General features: G+C 41.0%; 1 protein-coding gene across 12 annotated transcripts in view; it reads right to left on the bottom strand.

The window, feature by feature from the left end:
• The window catches only part of PTPRF (protein tyrosine phosphatase receptor type F), a 478,221-nt gene that overhangs the window by 70,523 nt on the left and 380,467 nt on the right, over positions 1–27,231 (bottom strand). For 7 of the 12 annotated variants that reach the window (XM_079980221.1, XM_079980227.1, XM_079980225.1 and 4 more), the window contains exon 7: positions 14,016–14,126. In XM_079980221.1, coding sequence (XP_079836347.1) covers positions 14,016–14,126 — 111 coding nt within the window. Of the gene's footprint in view, positions 1–14,015; positions 14,127–20,270; positions 20,289–27,231 lie in introns of all 12 variants that reach the window. The other 5 variants (XM_079980220.1, XM_079980216.1, XM_079980222.1 and 2 more) reach the window with 1 other exon arrangement.

Here is a 27,231-nt window from a genome sequence, read left to right as displayed (position 1 = left end):
CTGCTACATAAGATCTTGACAAAAAACAAGAGTGGGAGGGTTGAAATGCACAGATAGGCAAGCACGAGGCACAGGAATGAGATTGGAAGGAATTCATGCAGAAGGGCTGAAAGAATTCAGTAGCATGCAGAAACCACCTCTGCCATCCACTCCAGTGAGAACCAAGCAAGATACTCCTACAACTACCTCCGATTACCTAAGCCACCTTCAGATGCATGCATGAGCAGTGGTTAGAATTAGAGTGAATCTCCACCAGAACAGCATTCCATGACATATCTCTCAGACATCAGTCCCCAGCTGTCTCCTTTGTGGCCGTAAAAAGACCTGTCAAGACCATGCTTGGGAAGAAAGAACACGGCTTGTGAATCTGCCGATAAGCGCTTTAGTTCATTCAGCAAAGAGCTATCGAGAAAACCTCTCGCCCTTTTTGAAAGCTGCTGTTTACTATTCTAGCGGCAGGGGAAGAGAAAAGGTTACTCGACAATGTATCAGAGAGGGGTCTCTTCTAGCCTAGCCACAGGATGAATGGCAATGAAAATCTCTTCCCCCCCTCCAATCCCCCCACAAAACCAAGCCGATTTAAAGAAAGGCTGTAGGCAAGCCCCTTCCCCAGGGGTAGGTTACTCAAAAAGAGGATCGGAAATCAGAGCACTTCTGATTCCACAAGACGACTCAGCCAAATGTCACTCTTATGACTGAGCAGAGATATGCATCTCCCTAAGGCCAACACAGACACTAAGCTGATGAACCTTTTCTTTCCTATTGGTATGTTGATGCAGCAACAGTTCGAGATTGGTTACAGGGCACAAAGGTGCAAAAGTGAGGCTGCTGCCTTAGTTCTTCACTCAGTTTCCACTGTTTCATTTCCAAAAAAATGCTTGCCTTCTTCCTGCCCTAGGTTGCCCTATTAATGACCTAGCCTCAACAAATTGTCCTCCAGCCACAATACGTTGCCTAAGTACTGCACTGTGCAAGCAGAATAGATTGTTTCTGTTGGTCAGAAGGGGTGGTGGCAGGAACAGCTCCCACACTAAGGCTGTGAAGACTCCGACAGTATCCAGTGTTTGTTGCCCTTATGCTGTGCCTGCCTCTGTAGCATCACTTAGGTGGTTTCTCTCTTCCAGTCTGGTTGCAAATACTCTTCAGATGTGCTGCAAATCAAACTGTAGTTCTCATTATGTAGAGGGGAAGAACAGAGGCAAGGTGATCAATGGAGGCTCAGTTGTGTGCCTTACTAGCGAGTGGGAGGCAACCTCCCTTCTATCTAGTCTTTCCTTGGCTATTAAACTACACACTGAGATCTTAAAATGTCAATAAAACAGGAACAGATGGGCTTAGAGATGCTACTGTCAATCCAGGCTGGATTATAATCTAGAAAGAATGCCTGGGAAGGTTAGAAAGGAGGTGGATTCCAACCTAGCAGCAGTATAGCATTCCTGGGTAATTGGCAGCTTCTTTGTGGGCAGAGTCCAGTGGGATGTGAAGCACAGCTGTCAATCAGCATTAGAACATTCTGGCAGAGCAGAACTAGTGAAGGTTGCTTACACAGCATCCCCAAGCATACATATGGTTCTAGCTTCCACTAGGCTCCAATCTTTCTCCTGCCTCTGGCATGACAATCAATAATTAAGGCAGATCCATTCCCACCAATTGCAGGAATCTGCAGAAATCCTCTTCCAATTTACAAAGCAAATCACAAGGACCAAACGAGAGTGGATGCCTTCCAAATATTTCCAGTATCATTCACACTATCATGACTTCTTTTCTCAGTAGAATTTGTCAGAGTTTTTTTGTTTTGTTTTCTGTAAACTCCTTTTAGATAAAGCAGAAGTGAGCAACTTGGTGATTTTGGAAGAAACCACATGGGGAAAACTATTGTAAAGGTCTATGGGTAATGGTGTTCAAGGTTTATTTCAGCAGACTATCGAACATGAAATTCACTGTTATTCATCCCAGAGCATGGCATCCTATATGACTCACAAAAGAGGAAAATCCCCCAGGCTCCCCTACGGAATGGAGCATGCAGGGCAATCATTTGGCAGTCAAGGTGGAAAGTAAGTGACATATTCTGAGCCATCTCACAGCAGTGGAGGTGATAAGAACACACCAGTAGAGACCAGCTCCACATTCTGGAAGGTGGGGAGGGGAGACGCAGGCAATACCACAAAGGGAGGTAGAGAAGTGTTAATAATTTAGCATGCATTAGCGTGCACCTTCCTTGCATCCAGAATAAATGTGCATGGATCAATCAACCTGTTTAGCTCAGATTAGAGCAGCTGCTTCTCGGATTTCATAAAAACACTGAGGTAATCTCACTAAAAGTCCTCCTCCCATCACTTTTCTACTTCCATCATGGGAAACTCCAGGCACTAAGCAATTGCTAAAAGCTGGACAGTTTTAACAACTATTAATTGATTACTGCAGCAGAGCTAAGAGAAGGCCACTAGAAAATAATAACAGAAGGAGTGCTAGAGTCACACTAAAAGTGAAAGGCACCAGCCAGCCAAAATTAATTTACAGTAAAAGATGAATTCCTGTTGTTGTTATTGTTAGTAGCACTTTTGGACAGTAGGATCAATGGTGTGTTATTTTTTAAAATTCCTTAATAAGCAATTTGCTTTTGTCACTCGTAAAGCTTCAACTCTTTTCATAGTCTGACTTTAAAATCTCATACACAAACCCCACTTCATCTTCTGCAAGTATTGCATCGGACCATGACGTGCTTAGGGATTTTAATCTTTGTCAAAAGTTGTTTCCAGATTCTAGAGTATTAATTAAAGTTCAACATTGTGAGTCTTGATTTAGCTTTTAGCACTCTTAGTTGTGACAAAATGCCAGAACCATCCAGAAACAAAGGCAAGGTAGTAACCATCATTGCAATATAATTTTGACTTTCGCAAAACATTTTATTCAAGATATCTTAATTTTGAGCGGGAGACTATGCAAATTGATCCCCTCCTTCAGGTAGCGAAACTGCTTTAATAAGCTGTTCATGCCAAAGACAACTGCCTCCTCTCTCAATTCTTCCATAATATAAATCTCATTTTCCTGACACCTGCACAAGTTTGCTACCTGGGTCAGCTTACATGTATGGTTTTGTTTCTGGCTTTGTGGGAACGCTGGGGTAAAAGCAATGCTGTTGGGAAACTGAACAATCCTTCCTCCTGTATTGTCCAGTGTCCATGGCTCTATCTTACTCTGCTTTATCACAACTGCTTCTGGAAGGTGGGCAAACTGGGAAAATTATCAGATCTGAATAACCCCTCCACCCCTTCTCATACTTGTCATTACTGTTTTAAACAATATCTCCTGATGGAAAGGTAGTTTCTAGGGCCTCACAATCTATTGACAGAATCACCAGCAGGAGGGAGAAGACTGGAAGGGAAAAAAAGATGCATTTAGAGTCTAAACTGCTGTTCAAACAATGCCTCACTATTTATGTTCCCAATACATCCCTGAGTGCTGACATTTTATAGACAATTTCCAAAACAGGGCCTAGCCATTTTTGGATTATATTTCAGCTATAACTTTTAGAGCTAATTATTTGCGCTGACAACCCCATATAAAAGAGGATCTATCATTACAGCAGAGCAATGCCAAAGACCTATCACGGTTCGGCCTGGTGACACGCTAATAGCAAAGCAAGGGAGAGGCAGACTCTGCAGCTCTGGAATTTGCATTCATTCACTTCTGAAAATAACACAGCATTAAGGGGGGGGGAGAAAAGAGCTGCTATATCAAGATAAAACAACTCCTTAATAAATAACCTGGTAGCAATCGTAGAGCAATAATTAAATGCATGGGTGAACAGTACACAGTTGTAAGTAAAGCTGGGAGGGGGACAAAAACTAAGATGTAATTATCAGTGCCAAACAAATTATAAGGCTTGGAACATCCCACTGGAATATTTAGCATCTAACATATCTCTCCCCATTAAATGTCTGAGCTTTGGGACATTTCTCGTGGGATGAGACCAAGCAAAATCCTGGTCAAGGGCTGTTCCACATATGCCTTTTTCTCACAAGGGTGTTGGGAAACATGTACATCTGGGAATATAGTGTGAAAATAGTGCCTGTTTTCCACAGGCTAGTGGTTGTGGCTTTGAAACAAGAAAGAAAGAAAGACAACTCAAAAGCTGTTTGCTAGATGAAGTATTCTGATAGATTTTTAAATAGCTTTATGGAAGCTTAACTGGATGGAATGGAAACCTAAAGGAATTAGAAATTTTATTTATAGATGCAGAATATGATATATGTTAATGAAACTGGAACAAAAAGTTGGATTTAAAATGAATTCTGAGCATATAAATTGAGATATGCTGAATTATAGAGAAGTGTGTACATAACACTTGGGAATAACATTAATGATGTTTATATATGGTTTACTGAGGGTGAAAGAGGAGAGTGCAAAATATGGTCTGAAGCTCAACATCAAAAAAACGAAGATCATGGCTACTGGTCCCATCACCTCCTGGCAAATAGAAGGGGAAGAAATGGAGGCAGTGAGAGATTTTACTTTCTTGGGCTCCATGATCACTGCAGATGGTGACAGCAGCCACGAAATTAAAAGACGCCTGCTTCTTGGGAGAAGGGCAATGACAGGCCTAGACAGCATCTTGAGAAGTAGAGACATCACCTTGCCAACAAAGGTCCGTATAGTTAAAGCTATGGTTTTCCCAGTAGTGATGTATGGAAGTGAGAGCTGGACCATAAAGAAGGCTGATCGCCGAAGAATTGATGCTTTTGAATTATGGTGCTGGAGGAGACTCTTGAGAGTCCCATGGACTGCTAGAAGATCAAACCTCTCCATTCTGAAGGAAATCAGCCCTGAGTGCTCACTGGAAGGACAGATTGTGAAGCTGAGGCTCCAGTACTTTGGCCACCTCATGAGAAGAGAAGACTCCCTGGAGAAGACCCTGATGTTGGGAAAGATGGAGGGCACAAGGAGAAGGGGGCGACAAAGGACGAGATGGTTGGATAGTGTTTTCGAGGTTACCAGCATGAGTCTGACCAAGCTGCGGGGGGCAGTGGAGGACAGGAGTGCCTGGCGTTCTCTGGTCCATGGGGTCACGAAGAGTCGGACACGACTAAACGACTAAACAACAAATATATGGTTTGCAAAGTGTAACTAATAATAAAAATAAAACACACCTATTTGTGCACTGGAGAAAATGGAAGTCACACTTATGATTTTAATATGTGAAGGTGTAAGCATAATGCATGAAACAGCCCTAAGTGTATATCTGTCAATCAAGGCTACTTTTGCTATTGATATATGCTGGTGGTTCCAACTGAAAGAAGGGATTTAATTTTTTCAGGTTAATTGACCTTAGACATGAAAGTGCCAGGCAAACAGAATCTGTGCAGCTTCAGATTGTTTCACTATCTCTCAGCTTCAATTCCTGCCAGGATCACATACAATGTTGCCCTAAACAAGCTTTGGTTTATGTCTGAAAACAATAAAACTTTCTCCCCTTGTTAAGGGGGAGCATATTCAGAGAACTAAAATGAAAACAAAAGCAACAGCTCTGGGACAACTGCAATGACAGCTCATTAAACAAGTTCTAATTCTAATTCTAATGAAGTTCACTTCGTATGGCTGTGTAGCAGATTGAGGAGTCTTGGTTTAAGGGAATGTCCAAATAGCAGTGTCTCAGGCTTCATGTATTTTAGTGCTATTGTGCTAAACAAGAAGCACAAACAACAGAAGAGTAACTTGGAAAAGTAGGTGCTTTTTGATTCCCTCCCCCTCTTTCTTTTTTCTTTTCCTTTCTCCTCCTGCAATGAGGCTACATTTTAATATTTAATATTTTAATGTTGTATTTTAATTTTGTTTTTAAGTTGTATTCATTCAACTTGTTTTTATTATTGCTTGTTAGCCGCCCTGAGCCCAGCCTTGGCTGGGGAGGGCGGGGTATAAATAAAAATTATTATTATTATTAAAGTACAGACTCCAACCATAAGTCCTGGCATGCAGAATAGGGTAGTCACAGTCCTATGATCATTACAGGTACACAGGAAAAAGTGTGGAAACATAAGCGATGCAATAGCGGAGCATGTGGACTGAAGGATGAACATTATCCCCCTTCAGAACTAATGCACAGACATTTCCTAACTCTCAATATCCACCATTCTCTATTAATTGGTCATTTTTGGGCCTCTAAAGTTATGGATTCTGTTTCTTTCATCAAAGGAATACTACCTTGGGTCAGAGAAAGTTGTTGATAAAGCAATAGGAATTGCTTCAGGTTATGGCACTGCTAAGTCCAGGCAACACAGCACTGTCAATAAGAGAAAGGCAGGTAAGATAACGGCACACCTTCCTTTCTCTAGTACAGTTGTTGCCCTTGCTGAGTGAGTCCTTGTCCAGGGAAGAATGAAGTCCCTGGGTTTCAGGTATACAGGTATCAATCTTATAAACAAAAATGATCCAGCATGAAGAAACTCTGCTTTTTCAGTTACATCAGTGGTGCTTTGCATGTATCATAAACACAGCATCTCAAACACAAGTGTGATGTGGAATGAATTCAATGTGTTAAAAAGGCAGCTATGGTGCCTCTATCAGTTGCTCCTTCCTCTTCCTACTCTATACCAAGCAGCTTACACTGTGAGCGAGCGGTGTCCACCCTGACCAAAACTTCAAATCAGTACTTTGCATTCCTCAACAAAAAGGAAAGGTCACACAGGAGTCTAACAAAGTAACAGATTAAGGCAAAACCCACTCTGCTGCCTACTCTCTATGTACATGCACCCCATTCCCATCTCAAAACACGGAAATCTTTGGGATGGACTGCATGCAGATAAGGGTCTGTGCATTTTAAACATCAAGCGACAAAAGGCATGCAAGCAGTGTGGTCAATGCTGTCAGCAAGGACATAGCAATTAGGAAGCAGATTCAGGCCTGCTATGGCAGTGCCTGGCAGAGAGCCAGGGGCCATCAGACCCTCCCCTTGCAGGGCTGGCTCTCCATCCCCTACTGGAAAAGTCTCATCAGAGGTGGCATACTGTAGATGGATAAGAAGTGAAAAGGACCAACCTTCTCGCGGATCTGAGAGATGAAAGTTTGTTTTGTTTGATGACATTGTGCGATGAAGATGAGAAGGGAATAAAAAAAGACAAGGAAAAACACAGAGAGTAAAAACAGGCCAAGCTGCATGTGTCTGCACAGCACTGAAACAACAAGACATGATGGTAGAGACCGGCCAGGACTACCCACTGTGCAACTGCGCGCACACACACACACAAACATTCCTGCCACAGAACACTGGATTCAGCTTCTCTTCCTCATCCAGATGCACACAACCAGACCATCAGTATATAGGAGCACATGTCCCAGGAACACCAAGAGCCAAGTTGATTTTGGTAGGCTGCTCCCACTTCTGGCCAAGTACAGGCAAGAACAAGTGTGCACACACTCATGGACATACCCACCACATTTCAGACACCACAGGATTTTCAGTCAAGTGCCAAGCTCCATTCCAACTGTACAGACAGTAGCGGAGGCACTTTAACCCCCACCTGCCTCTCTCACACAGCTCAGTATCTGCACACATGCCCCATCACTCCTCAACACAGAGGAAGCAGTCCTGGTGAACAATGGGAATTCTTTAAGGATGAAGAGCCTCTTTCTCCCTCTTTCCAAACAGAGCTAAAAGCAGCAGAGAAACATTAGTGCAGTATGAACCAGTTGCTGTGTCAGGACACCTGATGCACTGAACTGGGAAAGAAAGGAGGGCAAGAAGTCAAAGCAACAATCACCCCAAATCAGCAGGGCAATCCAGTACATTCCTGTTTTTGTTCCTGCAGGAGAGACAGTAAGAGGTTAGTTGTGTTTCCCTGAAGGGCATGGAAGACCTCGTTTCCTTTGCAGGAATGACCTTATAGCAGCTAATATCTGTGGTGAATCGCCTGAAATTGAACCCTTGCTGAGAGAATGCAGAGACTGTTCTGGTGGTTAGAAACTGCTTATGAGTCACATTTTAAGGGTGGGAAAAGGCACAGCGGGTGTGGAGGGAGGACATTGCCTGTCAGCAGAGCACACTCTCAATTAAAAGCCTTAATGGGAAAGATATACACTGTATGGTTGGTTCCATCAGTAATTCATTTGCAAGGATGAGAGAGGATGGGATTTCAGCTAGTTTTCATGATGTGCAGCCACCTACCTGCTCCTTAAACAGACTGCACCAAGAAGTACCATGGAAGCTAAGATATACTCCACAGTGCATATTCTCAGCACTGATACACAATAGATGTGGGGGAGGAAGGGGAAAGGAAGCACTGTACTCCTCTCTTTGCATAGAATCGAAGAGTATGTGCTCACTTGCTCAAGGACCAGAATGAAGTGTGTTGCAGTAGCCATTAAGTACAGAAAGTGGAAATATCGTTTTAGTTCTGCTTACTCCTTTGTCACCACCCTGGAGTGAATGGGAAAAGTACTTTCTCTTTTCTGAGTGTGACAGGAGGATTGTACCACATTTGTAGTTCCACAGTTGTTTCAGGGGATGATGGGAAGATGCTAAAGGTTCCGCCTTTGGATATGTAGTCAAATGATTGTTCATAAGATTCTATTATTTGAATCTAATCTGCTGTATGAAGGGATTAGAATCCCAGCTATATAACCTTCCTATTAAAAAAGGTTCAAATCTTTGGGACTTCAGCAATTTGGGTGGGTTTGAATTTTGGCTCAGTTCCCCATTTCTCAGTGAGGTGAGCAGACCTGTGTCTGGGGCTGTACCGCTTCAGAGTACAGATAGGAGGATTACATAATTAAAGATTCGCCAATATGGAGCCAAAATATTAATAATATTATTAATAATAATTCCTGTACGAATTAGTATTCTCTGAGAGAAGGCTAGGCTAGAATCTTTCCCTTTGACATTTAGTTTTCTAGGTGGAAGTGATATTTTTATAGGAAAGAGAGCATTGAATCATGTGAACCCCACTAGCGGTCTGAAATGTATCAGCCCAGATACAGTTTTACTACCCCAGTGAAAAGTAGTTGCATAGAGGCAACTACTTTGCAAAATTACCAGCATTCCACAAAAAAGGAACTAACACTGAGGTAGGCAATATGAAAAGAAGACTGTGCTATCTGAGGTGCACAACAATGCTATACAACTCATCAGTACAAAGCCCAGGCCAGGCAAGCTGTAATGGTTTGCCCACATGTGTTTGTACTTTAGATTACAGTAAGCAAGGTTCACTTATGAAGCACACTAATACAAACAGATAACTTTCAGGCCCGTCAGTCAAGAATGATCTTGGGGCCTGTAATTTGTTACTAATTGCTGGATTATCTCTTAATCACTTCTTATACTAATGGATTATAGGAAATGAACATCTGCAGCTGAGTCTGCTCTGGAAAGACCCTGGATGGAAGCAGCTACACCTCATCTCATGTTGAAATTGTGCCTGCTTTATCAGTAAATATGCCAACACCTAGTGAATTGGAATGCTCACTTTCTCCCCAGAGCCCTTCTCTTCATCCCTTATCTCTGGCACTGCAGGAAGCAAGTCCTCCTGCTCTTTTCAGAACACTGGGACTTAAAGGCATGACAGTAAGAAGTGCAGTAGTTTACATCTTCCATGGAAAGAGCAATATATGCAAAATATACCTGACACCACAACCTCAAGTTCTGCTATCACCTACAGGGGCCAAGAGAGGCTTTAAGTGTTCCATGTTTCATGGGCCCCATCTGTCAGTAGTCTGACAGCAACTGCTAGTCTCACTTGATGAGGGGCAACAGCATCAAAATAACAAATGTGATATTGGACAAGCAATCAGAAGGCACAATGCTGTTCCCAGTATTCCACAGAGAAACAGAAAGTAAGAAACTCCTACTAACCCTGATTACTTTGATAAGGTCAGAGAAGCTCCCAGTAACCCTGATCACTTTGATAATTTATGTATAAACCTTATAGCACATTCTCCTATCCTCTGCAGAAGAGCCAAAGTGGTAACAGTTAGGGTGACTACTTGTACAATAACCCCCACCCCAAACAAGAAAATCCATCACCCCAAAAGAGGACAAAAGAGGGCACTGGTTTGCCTAAAAATTGTATATGCCAATTTATACGTATAGATGCCCATTTAGAAATAGCTGTTATAATTTAACTAACAATACAATGCATTTCATCATACTGGAGAAGTCTGTGACAAAGAAACAGGTGTGCTTGCTTAATATTTATTTTTAAGAACTCCTATTTAAAATCTTTACATGCTAACTCTTACCAGCTAGTTATGCATAGAAAAAGGGCAAGACATACCTTATCGCAGTGTAAAGTTGGTGTTTTTTTAATCATAGCACCTTTCTGTATAAGGCTTATGAAGATTTTTTTAAAAGTCACAATGTGATCAGCTTTTCGTACAGATAGGTAGTAACAGTTCCATCTATTTACTCAGAAGCAACTCTCACTGAATTCAGTGGGTCTTACTCCCATGTAAATAAGTGGGTACAGGATTGCAGCCTAACCAATCTCTGGTTTTGTGGGTCAACATCAACATTTTACTTTAATAGTTGATTAAATTAGCAATTTTATTGTTCATAAAAAAAATCCTTCAAAATTGCATTACTAACTGGGCTGACATAATCTGGATGACACAGTAATGGGTAACTCTTAGCTGATGCTCAATTTATTTTGGTTTTACAGCACTCAAGAACTCTTAAGCGATAGAAGGATATGTGGCTCAGAGAGCAAACTTTTTTATGTGCGGGAGGAATATAACTAGACCAAATTATCCACCCTGGAGTTTGTATCCACTGAAGCTAGACGGAAAATGCAGAAGAGTCCAAGTGACAACCATTTCAACTTAAAAGGTTGCTAGGAGAGAGAGAAAAACATTTTGGTAGGATGCCGCAAGAGCTAATCCAACCATCTGAGATCCACAAATCACATTCAACCTATGTACAGCTACTCAGACCATCCCCCTGCATGCTATATTTTATTCATGGAAAGAATTATCTCCTTTTCCCACTGACTGTTTTTTCCCCATGTACACAAGATTAGTTGATGTAGGGAAGTGGTTAAAGGTGTGGTCTAAGAGAGAGGAAGTACCCAGTTCAAAGAGCTCAGCTATGATTTGCTCCCAACAAGCAGGTCTCTCTCAGTTTCACCTCCTAATTTGTAGTATGTGGATACTGATAGTGGTTTATTTTACAGAGTGTAAGGATTATTGAGAGGAGTTATGAAAATGATATGAGCACTAAGGAAAAGTGCTCGGTTATTATACATGCAGGTTATATTATACACACAGAAAACTATATGGGATTGGAGGCGCCAGCTACACTGATTACTGTGGCTTGCCATTTACTCTTCTCAGAGCTACACAGAGACCACACACTGTAGGATGCTTTTAACTCTTTGGATGCACATCTGAACAAGGGTAAGGGACAAGCTGCATGTTATGTTGCAGCTATGGGTAACAAACCCCTGAATGGTTCCTCCTCCTCTCTTGCAAAGTGCTGTTGCAAGGGGATGCAGTGCAAGGAGGGAGGAGGAGGAGTAAAGGGGAAGGAGTAAAAGTGATTCTTAACCTTCCTTTACCAGCCACTTTCCCTTGAAACTGCAACCCTCATCTTTTCGTTTGTGAGGGTCCAGACCTGTGATTTCAAGGTTACCAGGAATCCAGAACCTTGGTTGGGATAAAAGCAGCTGTGTGTGTGTGTGTGTGTGTGTGTGTGTGCGCGCGCGTGTGTGCATATACACACCCACACAGGAACAGCAGTGGGAAAATTGAATACTCCATCCCCTGATGCAAACCAACCCTACCTTAGGACACTTTGCAAGCAAGAAGGGGTCATCATGGTTACAGTATTCCTTGCCTCTAGTGACATGAAACTTGTATGGTTTCAGTAATATAACATGTGGATAATATTTGTGCATACATCCTGTTCTGTTTTCTCAAACAAGGGAAGTAGCCTCCTGCTTTGGCAATTGATTGGGAGCCAAAGGAATGGTGAAAGTCTTTCACTGGGCTGGTTAGGGTGTCTATTTTGTTCTATAAAACGAAGCCGCCTGCACAAATATAGTCCAAGAAACAGTACATATGGCAAACCTCCACAGGGGACAATTTATGTAGTAACCTGTCTTTTATATACTATGGGGCTTTATCTCAATCCTGCAGCTTGGAGTCCAACCTTGTAAAGATTATACGCAATAAAAAGAGGCTTGTTTCGAAATTTATGCCTGAGAAATACAACAGTTAATAGAAAATGAGCCACACACACAGGGCTAGAAACATATCCTTACTAGAAGCTTGGCTTGTGTCACCTTATCTCCAGAGAGAGCCAGCCAGCCAGCCAGCTAGCTGAACAACCTGCTCTTCGCATCAAACCTGGGGTCACAGTTTACTGCACTCCTTAGAATCTAAGGGGAGTTCTCCAGCTAAATAAAGAAAGTCTCAACAAACAGGGAATCAGGCAGGTTTAAAGGTGAGGTTTCTTTGCCTTGGCAAGCTGTGTATTCAGGTGAAACATTAGCCTTCCCAAGCTTTTTTGGAAAGGCTCGACACAGAGAAAGATACTTGAAATAAAATGTGAAAGTGATTAAGAATGTTCAAAAATTTACACAACAATATAAACATGAAATATGTTCAAACAAACACCCTCCCTTTACTCTGGGGAGATATGACATTATTTTTACTAGAGCTGACTACACACACACACACACACACACACACACAGAGTACAGGGTATATAAGGTCAATAATAAGCACATTATGCTTGAGAAATGGGCATTTCTGCTGCACAGATAAAGAGTTCCGAGACTATCTGAAACTTCAGCATCGTACAGATTTGTATGTTGAAATTGTTCTGCAAGATGAAACGGCACCTGTAGAAAATGAGTGCTGAACACAATGAGAGTAACCGAGAGACCTAGAAGCAATCACACAGTAAGTCATTTTGGCTTCTCCTGGGAATAACTCTTCCTTAGCTTGGTTAAGGCAGCTCCCCTCCACCCCACAAATAAAAGGCGTGTGCATGAGTATTAGGAAGCAACGATCAAGTGGGGAGACAGAGAGAGAGAAAAAAGAGAAAAGACAGAGGAAGGAATGAAGATGGAAACAGTATTTCTAAACGGGTAGTTACTGAGATCCAGGACCTAAGAAGGAATAAAATATGAGTTTAACTGCCAACCAGTCAAAGGCACCAAATTGACACTCTTCTTCTTTCCCACTGTTATGTAAGTACCAAACCACACCTCCAAGGGTGTCTTACATTAATATCCCTGGCTAATACAAGGTCTGGCCAAGGAGAACACACATTGTCCCCATGTAAAACAGAACAGAAAACTCATCAGCTTTTAATGAAGTACCAAACTCTCTGCTCTCCAAACACAAAATTCTGTATCAAATTTAACGCAGTGAGTGAAAAGACTTTGAGATCTAGGAATAATAACAAGTTAAGAAAACAGTCTGGCAAAGTGGCTTCGTGCAACAAACTGAAGCTGATTCTCAGCAGGAATGGAAGCTATTGTAATAGCTTCTACAATAATCCCCATTGCTGACAAGGTGTTGACCAAGAGAGCTTATGGAAACTAACATGCTATTCCAGAGTCAACATGATGCACCAACTCACCTGCAAGAGAACAAGTCAAGCTTATGAAATGAATGCTCAAACCTTTATCTCATTAAAATAAATAAATAAACCCTCCCCAAAAAGGGTGGAGGTGAGAAAAAGAGAGACCCACTAATTTCACAAAGCCCCCAAACACGCTTTTGTTTAACAAAATATACAAATAATTAAACATGAACTTCTGCCCCCTTTATGACAGTGGTTTAACCAGTTTGACCATTAAAGAAGCTCTGGTGAAAAAAATGAAATAAAGAAAAAAAATTGTGGCAAGAATTGACTTTCCAAAGCTTGAACTCAATGACTGGTTGGGCATTTAGGTTTCATCATTTACAATACATCATAAAGGTAACCTCTCACTGCAACATCTCATGGGTCATTAGAGAAGGTGTAGACACAGAAGAGAAGGTAGAAAGGGATGGAAGTTTGCCTTCTCTAACTTTACCTCGCACATAAAGGTTGGCTGGAGCAGAGTAACGGGTCCCAGCACTGTTCGTGGCGACACATTCATATTTGCCTTGGTCTGACTCTTCACTGTTCTCAATCTGTAGAGCTCCTATGTGGAAAATAGAACACAGACAATATTGGTTATAATAATATATTTACAAAACGTGTAAATTTTTGCTCTGTGTCCCTAACTTAGGACACAAAGGGTTTCTGGTAAAAGTGTGGCATGGCACTTCTCAGAGGGTCCACCAAACACCACTTCCACTTGGTTGTTGCTAAAAAGCACCTGCTGTGTCCAGTTTTTATAGCTGCACAGGCAAACAGTTACTGACACCTTTTCAATTCACTTCTTACGGAACACATCCATTTTTACCAAGCACAGAAACTTTCAAAAGAATTCAGGTTTATTCGTTGAAATATCACAACAAATACCATCTTCACACAACCAATTTGCATCTTGGTGCACTACTCTCTTTCCTTTAATTATCAATTTGATTCTCTAAAATTAAACCTTCACTTCCCCATAAAGTACGAATAACAGAACCTTAGAAACCTACAAACCAAAAGGATTACAAGATTGTACCCTGAGAAGTCCTTTGCATCTCTGCTTCTGAAGACTACTCCTTTCATTTATGATAAAGACCTCAATACAACCATCAATACAATTAATAAGTCAGCATCAGAAAATGGTACAACTTGTGTTAAATCCAATTTAAACCTGAAATCAGCCCAACCCACATTAGGGACAAATACGGCTTGAATTGCATTCTTGTTCCTTATCTCGTCCATCATAGATGAGTGCTGAACCCTGTCCAGTTGTTTCCTCTGGAAATCATTTCAAATGGGCTGCTAGTTTGTGGAGGAAGTAAGGATGACAATGGTGAAGGGGAAAATAAGCAAAGGGTGAATGTAGAAGTAGCCTTGATGTCACATTGCCAGATCAGAACCTCCATACTTCCTGAGTAGCAAAGACTTTCTTGGTTCTTCCAGAAGTTGAGATTCCAGAGATGGCAGAAGAGGGCATTTGCTCAGAAACACATACACACCTGAACCAAGAGAAAAAGCATTAACCTGTCTGCTTGTCAGAGTCTGAACCCATTTCCATTTGCCAGAGAAAACAGCACTGTGAACAGAAGCCAAAATTGCTGTCTCCGCTCTTCCCACTTCAAGGAACGGAGGTCAAATTCAGTTTTCATATCATTGCAACAGAAGGAAAACTAATGTGAATCAACTGCCGCCACCTACATTATTTAGAAGGATGAATTGAGACTGTAGCCTAAGTCTATATGTCAGGGAGAGAAAAAATGAACCTCACTGAGCTTTGCTATGTAATAAAAATGATGTAGGGAGCCCTTCCTATTGTTACGCTGGGGCTGGCAGGGGGCAGTGCAGGGGACGCCAGCCAGAAAAGCCTTCCTTCTGCCACTCTTAAGGTGCTTTCACATATAATACTAATAAGTTGACTGTTCTTTAATACAGCAGCAGCAGCATTGTCAGGTTTGTTTTTAATGTTTTGTAACCCAGACCAGGAAAACATCTACTACTACCAATACTACTACTGCTGCTGCTACATTGCTGCTGTTGTTAAATTTATTACCCACCCTTCATCAGCAGGTGCCAGGGCTGGTTACTATGATTTAAATTCAGTATTAAAAACAGTTAAAACTAATTTCAGGTGGGTCCTGAAAACACACATCTGAAAACACCAAAAACACCAGGATAAAAAGGTGTGTCTTCAGCAACTGACAAAGGCTATATAGCAAAGGTGCCACTATTCATAAGCTGCTGCAAAGAATGTCCTCTCCTGAGCCACCACCTTGAATTTCTGAGGGCGGCAGAGCCACTCAAAGGGTCCCTCTGCTGATCTTAATATCTGAGAGGGTCTGTAGAGAAGGCAGCAGTGTCTCAGATGTTTGGGGCTTAAATAATTTAGAGCTTTAAAAACTAGCATGAGCACCTTGAATTGGCAGAAAAATGTAGCTGTTTTAGAACATGAGTTGCATAAGTGCTAAAGGCAAACCCAGCAAGCGATCTGACCATTGAATTTTGAACCAGTTGAAGTTTCCAAGTCATCTTCATGAAGAGTAGTCCAATCTGGAAGTTACCAGAGCATGCAGCACTGTGGCGAAGTCACCTCTGTCCACAAGGGGTTGTAGCTGGCAAACCAAGCCATAGCAGGAAATTAGCCACCTCAAGTGACAATGCTGGACAACACCCTCAAGCTATGAACCTGCTTCTTCCAGGGGATTGCAACCCTGCTCAGAAGAGGCTGCCCTCCCAGCTCCTGGATTTTCAGGATTCATTTTTAATTTGTTGGCCCACATCCAGTCCATCACTGCCTTCAAATATAACAAAAGCAAGTATTAAAATATAGTAACAGCAAGCAATGATGACCTGCTTCATGACTGACAGGAGGCAGAGGGAACCCCCAAGAAAGGGGATTCAAACTCCTAGCCTCCTGTTCCTTGACCCTGGATATTTCCAAACATTATTTATGTGCGTTTTCTTACATTGCTCCTCTCTACTTGTGAGGCACATGCATATGCTTTATATCGCCTTCCCCAACCCCAAAATGTTTTGTACTAGAATTCTCATCATTCCTCACCATTGGCTATGCTTGCTGGGGCTGATGGGAATTGGGGAAGGCTACTCTCTACTGACTTGTAATTGCAAGTGAAAATAGGTAGTGGGGGTTGGTGGGCTTCATAAGCATGGCAGAGATGGCTAAAATAAATAAATCCACAGATACCTTCTCACCTTACATTTCTGCAGGTAGGTCTAATCTATGGAACATAGAAGTGTTCTGGTTTTGGCAGGATCTGCCTTGCTTTGCCAGCAAAGTTAATGAAAAATGTTGACTGTCTCATTAACAGAGCAATCCTATGAATGTTTACTTAGAAGCTTCACTTGTGTTCAGTTAAATTTATGTTTATATAAATTTGAGGATTTGACGAGGAAGGCAAAAGTCTACTTTCACAATCTCACACTGGATTCTTGCAGCTCTGCAGTTGTCAGTAGAGTAAAATGGTGCACAAAATTTTCTGGATCATGATTTATATATCAATACTCTACTTAACATGCCGCTTAGATTTTCAGCTCTAATAATCCTAGGTGCTACCTGGAATGGCAGCCAAATGCCCCCATCTCAAATTTATTTATTTTTTACGGCCAAATAAGCTAAATAAATAAAAACAAAACTACCACAGTGATTTTATTACTGATGCTCAATATGCTCCTGTTCAGCTGTGCCTCTTCTTCCTGAGCATGATGATTGGCATGGCTAGGACCTGGAATGAAGCTGGGTTTCTGTGATATATACAAGTGAGGCAGTCACTGACGGAGAGCTATGAAACTGAGCAGCACACAAGGGCAAATGCAGGAATACAGCTCAATCACTGATTCTCCTTCCTTTTGTGTATCATGCATCTGGCATTCATGCACTTTCCTCTTGTACTCCAGATACAGAAAAAGAGAGATTGAGATATGCAGATCCCAAGAGAAGCAGCACTACAAGGCTGCCAAAGAGGGTGCTAAGGGCAAAACAGTGTGAAATTTAGGCAATAGTAAAAGTATTAGATAAAAAGTTTCTCAGCCCTTCTCTGCCAATTATCAGATCTTTCTGTTTCAAAGTAATTGTCCTTCTGCTTTGCAGTGGTGAAACTCACACTGGAGGAAAGTCTATCCAGTCAACGGGTACAAACACTTTCCAATTGATTCCAATTTATTTTGTGAAGAAAAGGACCATTTAAAATGCTGTCTTCCCTTTAACACTTCCACTTCATGTATCTGCAATGGCAAAATCTGAAGCATCAGAGGTCCATGACATGCCAGCATTTTCTGCTTCCAGGATAAATATTTCTCATAATATTTAACTGCATTCTATAACAACATAGAAAACTTGATTTGAACTTTGAGAAAGGGGACATGTGTCAAGTCACTTCCCCTAAAGCAGCTTTTATTTTTGCTTACTAGCCATCCTTCAAAATACACATCCATTCATCCATCCTCTTGTCTAACCTGCCAGTCACCAACTAGACCCATGCATCTCTGAACAGTCTATCAAAACTCACCCTGACCTTTCAGCCTGGGTCTCACCTGAAAGGCAAAGGGGGAATGTTAAAAGTGACAACATGCCTTGTGAACACAGAGCTCTCAGTTAGAAAAATGACAGCACCTCTGGACAGCAAGAGTAGAACTGCGGCTGCAGGGCCCAAAGGAAAGGTTAGTTTCAGAAATAAAATTTTATCCTGCTTCTCCGGCCTGACTTCCATAACACTTCCATTCAATAGGCAGAAAGTATGATTGGCCCTTCAATGCATTCACATAGAATCCACCTCTCAACATGAACCACTGAAAATTTTACATCCAACTAGCTGTGCAAACAAAAAAATAATTTAGTTTTATTTCCACATTAAATTGATCCCAGAAGTGCAACAAACTTACCTTAGTGAGAACCACAGTACAGACCACTATGTGAGTATAACCTCCCTTTCACAAAAGTGCCTTCACCTACCACATCTGGTAATCTTTAGAGACTCAATAGCCTGTGTGTTTAACAAAAGGTGTAAGTCTGACACAAATCCTGTATGAGATGCTAAGAGGTGGCTTTTTGGCACGTACAGAAATGTCATCTTTGACATTCAAACAGGACACATACATTTTAAATAATGTCAGACACATTCTTAAAATACCTCATTAGGACTCAGATAGGGAGATTTATGTTTTATGAGATGGATGATTCTCATTATAAAGATATGTCCACTTTCCTCAAAAAGGATGTACGGAACATCCAAGCGGTTCTGGTGCTGAGTCATTAATGCCCTCGCTTGTTGATACAGAGGAAATACATAGCAGTTGTGTGCTGGGCAAGGCCCAACCTGATATGGGCAACGATAGGGCCTGCTTGGTTACTTAGCATTCAGTCTGTCATTTTGCTTTCAGAGTTGTGATAGAAGCAGAGAAAAGGTTTTAAAAATGTGTGGCATCACAGCTGTCAATCTTGCAGCATTCCAGAGAGAAGATGACAGAGAAACCCATTCATATCAAAATGAGGTTTACAGTTTTTCCCCTGACCCAGATTTTTCACAGAAGCAACTTGATGCAAATATACTTGAAACAGCAACCCCCATTTGCTCCAAAATCACTTAACAAGAAAACATTAACCCCCAGCAACAGAATCAGTTCCAAAGACTTGGATTATTAACTTCCAGCAGTGATTCAGTGGAGAGAGAAGGGGGAGGAAAGAAGGGGAGCATTGGACAAATGAGATAGTGTAATTTTGTGGTGCTAAAAAGTTTATCAGGAAATTCAGGGGTCAGTCAACAGCAGTAACTGAAATCACAAGAGACCAGAGTCACACTATATAGTACTGATTACAACCTTAAAATTAATTCAAGGGACTACTTTGAGTGTGTAGGCTAGAAATGTTACTAGCACATATAGGCAGTGAAACTAGCAAGGTCTGGGAATGCAGAGCTGTCAGACTGGAGGTGGATTGAACAACTGAAGACTTAATGCAGCCAGATGTGTGTCTGATTCATTTACTCACAACAAATCTTTATGCTACAGTGCACCATGAATCCTTGTCAGGCTTCAGAAGGGGTGGAGCTGGCATCTTAGATCTCCTCCCTTCACCTTCATATCAGAGAAGGGCCAGCAAAATAATAATAATAATAATAATAATAATAATAATAATAATAATAATGTTATTTATTAAATTTATGAAAAGGTGCACCTTCAGCTCTCAAAGGAAGTCCTCCAGTCTTATTCCTCAAGTTAGATTTGCCTGGCATTTTAAGAATTTATTTCCTTTGTATTAGTTCAATTCCTGTCAGCAATAATGCAGAAGGAAGGGCTTCACTGTTCTCTTGTGAAAGTGTTACATCCTTCAAAACACGCCACAGCAGCTATTTCAGACCTGCCAGGACGTGGTGCCCCAGAGGGTGACTGAATCTGAAAGATTCAAGACCTCAGAGCCCTCTGTGGCATGAATGGGGATAGCGTTCTCCCTCTGAAAACCTCCCGTTGAATAACCCCCTTTGACCTGTGCACACCTGCGATGGATGATTCTACAAGGCGCCACACTAAAAATAAACAAAAACAAGCACACACAGGAAGGAACGGCAGATGTGCAAGTGAGCTGACAAGAGTTTGGAGTGAAAGAATAGCTGGAGATGATATACTGTTGGAGACGGGCATGGCAGAAAGGATATGGAGTGACATGACAATTAGAGGCACAGTTCAGCATTCTTACCTCTGATTGGTGTACCACCTGGTGAGGTAATTTGAATGCAAATAAGATTAGAGAAAAGCGTTAGTACAAAGAGGAAAGGAAGAAAATTATAACTAAAAAAGTAGAAAGTTTTTCAAAGCTAGAATCTGTATTAGCGCAACAGGAACAAACAAAAATAAATAAATAAAAATAAATAAAGGATGTGCAGTAACAAGTCAGAGTGATGCCCTCAGGTGGTTAGTAAAGCTCTCTGCTACCAAGAACACAGAGTCTGGCCCCATTTTACCCAATTAATATATTGCTGGTCCTACACAAAGGAGGGCTCTGACTCCTAAGCAAAACCACTAGCATTCATTGTCACAACTGAGATGGAGAAGCCACTGGGATATGGGTGCTGCGCCCTTTTATTCTGCCAGACGATGGGGCTGTGGGAGTACCAGAGTGAGTGTTGTGAGAGAGTGTGTGTGGGGAGAAAAATTAAGCATATGGTGTTGGTGAGACACACATTCTTGGTTTAAGATTACATGGACCGTTGGGGACAAAATCTGATTATGTAATTGAAACTTGAAAACTGAGTGATGAATTCAGGGGTAACTTTAATAAAACCTACACCAGGTTCCCCCTGGCCAGAAATTCTACACAACAGATTTTTCAAATAAAAATCTAAAGCACTTTCTTCTAGTTTTTATTTGGACCAATGGATCACCAGACTCGCTCTGCATAATTTATACAGTAGGCAGAGGAAAGGGATTCCAACCCTCCTTATAAGGGAGCAGAAAATAAGTTCACATGCTATGAGTGCATCTTATAAGGAAGGCTTGGTTACAAAGCTAACTGCTCCAAAACGTCAAGCAAAAGTGCAGTTTGCTCAGTCATGGGTTTTATTGTTAGCATGGTCCAGATGTGCAGAGGGAGACCTGTGTATGTAAACTGACAGCAAACTCCTCTGATCCCCAGTTTTGTCCCCTTGGTCTTATTTTGTGCAAATGAAGGCTGTTAGTAAGGTGAGGGAGATTCATGCAGATCTAATTTGTAGGCAGTTCATGGTATGTGTTGGTTTGATGCAGATTTTGCACATCTGAACACCAAGCACTTACCAAAGAAAACTGGGGAGTTTAAACAGATAGAAAGAGAGGGTTAAACAGGACACAGAGCGTCAAATCATGTTCCGTGTATTGATCAATAAATACCAGTAAGCATATGAGTGCTGTGTATCTGAGATTAACCGCTCCCCACATTCCATTATCCACAGCACTGATCACCCAATGGGAAACAAAGAAAGACACTCAAAGATTTCTGTAAATACAAAGAAGGCAGATTTTAAGCATGTTTAACTTGCCTCTTAAAGAGTAATTAAAATATTTACACTTGTTATTGCTTTCCCTCCCACTCTCCTAGTGTATGTTCCTTCAGGCAGTAGCCCTAGCTTTTAATCAGAGGAAGCAGTTCCAGCTGCTTCGTTTAGCATTCTCCACAGCCGAGATGACATTACTCCATTTTCGCTTTATGGCTGGTTTATACTTGCTGATGCTTTTGTCCACAGATGAGTGAAGCATCAGGAAGGCTAATGCCGTTTGCTGAAGTTGCAGGTAATCTCTACCATAATAAATCTGCTGCCTATTTATCTGCTTTTCTAACTACCATTCCACCCCCCTTGACAGAACCATTCTCATCATGGAAGCTTGCATGGCTCACAAGCTGTACTGACAGGAAGAAGAGGGTTATTGGTTCATGCCCCAAAGAAAAATTTGCTGAGTGCTTACTTGCCCCTGCACCATCTCCAAATTATCACTGTAAATAAAGAGTCTACATCCCCTTCCCCCACTCTAAGAGACAAGAAGCATCTCTTACAACAGAGTCCAGAAATGATTCCTGGCTAACTGAAGCAGCTTCTGTTTTATGTTGCTGCCAAACAGATCATCTGGAGCTGTTCTGTATCCACCTAGTCACTGAAAATTCTGTATGGATGCAAAGCTAAGGAATCCCAACGCACACTCAAAATGGATTCCCTAAAGTTTAGCTGGTATGTTATTAAAACCCAGTCTCCAGATCTTAGTGTAAGATAGCCCTTACCAAAGCTGTATAGTGACTCTGAAGCAATGAAACAAGATCTCTTTGGAGGTTTAGTATGCACTAATATATGTTAGAGAATATGGCAATAAAAGACATAAAATAAAAATTATTCAGAACTCCCATGATAGTGGTCAGGATCACCAAATGAAGATGTAAGTCATATGCTACAAAATAAAAATTTGGACAACATCCTAAGTTTTAATTCTAATGCAGTATGTTTTCAGCATGAGCAAGAATGCAGAAGCTGCCAGTTTATCCAATTCTTGGCATCTCCAGACTCCTGCTTGAAACCTGGAGACCAACTGCTCGTCATTTTAGACTATATCCAGCTAGATGCACCAATGGACTGACTCTGCATGCAGCTTCTAGTGTTCTTATAAGACATCCACCCAACCTAAATAATTAATGACACTTATTATTGTGCTGCCTTAGGGTGCTTCCAGGACGGGGCTTATATTGCAAACATAATGCTCAGATCAGATATTTCAGTGTGTACATTTGGCATGTTAGCTTCCACATATTTCTGTTCCCCACCTCTCTCCCAGTCATGGATATCATTGCTATTCTGCAGTTGCTGTCCACATTAGAGGACCTCAACAGAGTGTATATGAAGATGGTTTTGTTGTCCCTCCTGTCCAACACTCCACCACCACCCTCCATTGCCTTCTGCTCTGTGCATGTATGCAGGTATTTCTGTACCTGTGTGCAGACTGTCACATTAGGGGCCACCCACTGAAATGTCACCACATGTGACAAACTGCCACCATCACCACACAAAAAAGTGCTAATGCACTAACTGGCTTCCACTCTCACAGTGACTTTAGGTTTATAACAAGTTATTTTTATTTATCTATTTTTCGCAGTAAGGGGTATGGAAATTAAATGTAATATATCTATATATATATATAGATATAGAGCTTGGCATTTTGGTGACAACAACTTCATGTGGACACTGCAAGAAAAAAATTGCATGGTTCAGCAGCAATTCCAAAAATAAACTTCTGTCTGGAAGCACCCTTAGTAAGCAGAGACAAGAGCAGGAATTTGGCTGTGCATACAGTCCTTTCATTCCTCACTTCAAGCAAAACAAACCATGATGTCTTCCATTAACGATAGTTTCCCATTTCATCTGAACTAGGAAACCATGGTTACCAGTTAATTAAACTTTGAAAAACTGTTTAATATCTTGGTTTGTTCTGAAGATGTTAACCAAAATTTCCTGGTTTGGATGAAAATAGGAAATTATAGTTAAGGAATGACATCTGGCCCTCGTGGTCTCTTCCAACTCTATGATTCTATGATTCTATGATCTTCATTTGCTCACTTTCTAGCACAAAGGAGCTTTGAATGTGACCAAAAGGCTTGTCCATATCATTGATAATCTACATTAGAAACATTCAGGTCTGAATGACCATTTAAACCAAATCCAAACCAATTTGAGGTATATGGCACTTTGCATAGCCTTGAATGTAGAACTACAGATATAGCAGACCTGAGGATCTGACTTTCCCAACGAGGTAACTAGGCCAATAATATTTGAAAAGAATGTTGGTATGCGAGTGCTACTCTGAGTAAAATCTCAATCCTAACCATGTCTACTCAAAAGTAAGTCTGACTAGAGTCAATGGGGCTTTCTTCCAGGAAAGTTAGGACTGCAGCCCAAGCCACCCTAATTCTAAAACCTTTCCACACTTCTGCTGTTCCTTATACTGGATGCTCTGGGTGTTAAGTAATGCAGATCCCACCAATGTGTATAAAATGCCTTCCATCCTACAATGCCTCCTAGTAACATTCCCAGGGTTGGCTTTACTGAGAGAATTCTGTTGTTCAAAATTTTGTAGTATTTGGTTGCTTTAGTATTTCAAAATTATAAACCATTTTGGGTGCCTTGGCAGAATGGCAGTCACATAAATACATTTAATGAATGAATGACCATGCCCACACTAAATCCATTTCATTCCTACTTTTAATTTATGACCAGCCACATTTTCTATTAATGCCTGGCCCAAGCAGCAAGAGCAACTTTGATGGCCACTTTCTTGATCTGGTACTGTAGGAGTATCTTTTAATCATAACCTTGCCAATGATACAATCTCGCCTCCCATTTCAGCTTTGGCTTGTGTACTTCCTCTCATTTTTACACAAATTTTTCAGCAAAGTGTAAATGCGTCTCCTTAGCCTACATCTTCACTGCCATGCCTTCCTCCACTCTACATAAGTCAATGTTTAATATGCCCTTACTTTATTTTACAACATTATTTTATTTAATAGTACCTTGAGCAGCAAGTGCAGGAGGGGTGTGATAGAAAGAAAAACAATTAACAACAGCAAATCTTTACATCACTCATCAGCCAGGAGCATTAGAGGAACTGTGTTGCCAAACCTCGTATGTTGCAGATCTGTCTTCCTTTGCTTGGGGAGCAAGTGATGAAGTGGGAAACTAGGCCTCTAACATAATCATTCTATGGCTATGTTCCATTTTGAAAGCAATGTCCTAAACACTTGAGGTAAAAACCTAACACATTTTGACTGCTTTTTAATCTTGTTCATCTTTAAACAAACTCAGATTGAATGTCACAACCTGAATCTTACACAAGTAAGTCAACTGCCTCTCTTAGATTGTATCATGTAAAGGCACAGTTTAGTTTTTATGATCAAACATTTATTACTATTTACTTCATTTTGGGATGCCATTTTAGTTGCACCTGGAGGAAAAGCACACAAATTGCCCTGTCCAGCCTCGGTACAATCAATAGCGAGGAGGAGCTGCAAGCCACTGTCTAGACTTGGCATTAGTTTTCTTCCACAGTACAGTAAATGTAGGAAATATGACTATAACCTTTAAATACTTGTTTTCTTTTTTAATAAGTAAGAAAGTTAATCAGAATATGAGAGTGGGGCATGTGAGAGACTATCTGCTGCAGGTTCTATAAAATATGCTTGCCATTTATTGCACATAGCACTGGTTATATTATTTGTTAATGCATGATTATACTGGAAGCCTTTCTCATATCTGGCTTTGGCTTACCTATTTAATATAAATAATATCAACTGATAAGATTTAATGACATATTGTCTATTTTATATAAACATTAAAAAGTTTGTTTTATCGAAATGAATTGTTTATTCAAATTTTGTTATATTTTGTAATGAATTGGTTTTGGACTATTTAGTGTAGTGACGTATTCATATGTTTTTGCTGTTTTGCTGTGAGTCGCTTTAAGGCATGCTTATAGGGGTAAGTGGCATACATTAGAAGAACCCTGCTGGCTCAGAAACTGTCTACAGTGGCCAAACAGATGCCTATTGGAAGTTCAGAAGCAAGACCTGAGAGCAACAGCACCCTTTTCACTGATGATTCCCAGTAACCTCAATACTGCCTCTGACAGCAGAGATAGTACATAGACATCAAGGCACTAGTAGCCACTGATAAATTTATTCCTAATCCTCTTTTTAAAGCCACTCACAGTGGTAACTACAACTACATTTTGGTGGTGTAGATTGTTGAATGGTCACTTTAAAATGTGAAGGTTCATTATTGCTTCACAAGTTGTGTATGTCTTTAAGGGCCAGGGCCAAGGCAAATAACGAGACCCAGTCTTACAGCTGTGAAACATAGCAGGTGCTACTAGGTTGTGTTAATTAAGCTGTGTCAGCATTTGGGCATAGTATATAAGGAGCAGCACCTAGCTCCCTCATTACCCTGGGGGATGGGTTGGTCGTTGGGTCTGGTTTGTTGTTGATGTATTTAGTGTATAAGGAGTTTTTGTTTTTGTTATTAAAACCTTGTTTAAGTTATTTTTGAGTCCCCTTTTAATGCATGGTCTCCCCAGCAAGCTCTCTGCAGCACTACTAAACTGCAAATAGCCATAGTTAATAATAAATTAGTTAATTTTATTTCAGCTGATTATATACCTGTGTGAAGAAGTACTTTCTTTTATATGTCTGTCCTGAATCCTCCAACATTTAGCTTCATTGGATGGGCCCAAATTATTATGAAAGTGGGAGAAGAATGTCTCCCTATCAAATTTCTCCACACTATGAATAATCTTACACACCTCTACCATGTCCCTGTCACTCAACTTGTATTGTAAACTTCTCATGGGGGAGTTGCTGAAACCTCTTGATCATTTTGGCTTTCCCTTTCTGAACCTTTTTGAACTCCACAATATCCTTTTTGAGGAGAGTCAACCACAAGCGTACACAGTATTCCAAATGCAGTTGCACCATAGATTTGTATAACAGCATTATGATATCAGCAGTTTTATTTTAAATTCCTTTCCTAATGATCCCTAGCATGGAATCTGCACTTTTCACAGTTGCTGCTCACTGGGTCAACAACTTCATCAAGTTATCCGCTGTGACCCCAAAATCTCATTTCTAGTGAGTCACCACCAATTCACGATTTTTTTTGCCTCAGTGTGCATCACTTAACACTTCCTTACATTGAATTCTATTTGCCATTTTATGCACACTCACCCAATTTGGAGAGATCCTTCTGGAGCACCTTACAATCCTTTTTTTGTTTTAAACACACTGAACGATTTGGTATCATTAACAAACTTTGCCACCTCACAACTCACCCTCTTAACTCTGTGCAAGTCAAAGGGAGAAGACCCCAACATCAATCCTTGAGAAATTCTACTTCCAACATTCCTCCATTGGAAGGGATCTCCATTCTAACTTTCTGTTCCCTGTTTCTGAAACAGTTCCTGATCCATAAGAGACCTTTGCTCTTATTCCATGCCTGCTGAGCTTACTCAGGAGTCTTTGGTGTGGTACTCTGTCAAAGGCTTTTTGAAAGCTGGAGTACACAATGTCTACTGGATCACCTCTATTTACATGCTAAAAGGTTATTGAGACACCGAGACAGGACTTACTCTTGGAAAAGCTATGGTGGTTCTTCAGC

This window comes from Podarcis cretensis (assembly GCF_951804945.1).
Source record: "Podarcis cretensis genome assembly, chromosome: 6".
Taxonomy (NCBI): Eukaryota; Metazoa; Chordata; class Lepidosauria; order Squamata; family Lacertidae; genus Podarcis; species Podarcis cretensis.
Note: the sequence above shows the minus strand (reverse complement) of the source record. Positions and strands in the feature narration are given on the sequence as shown.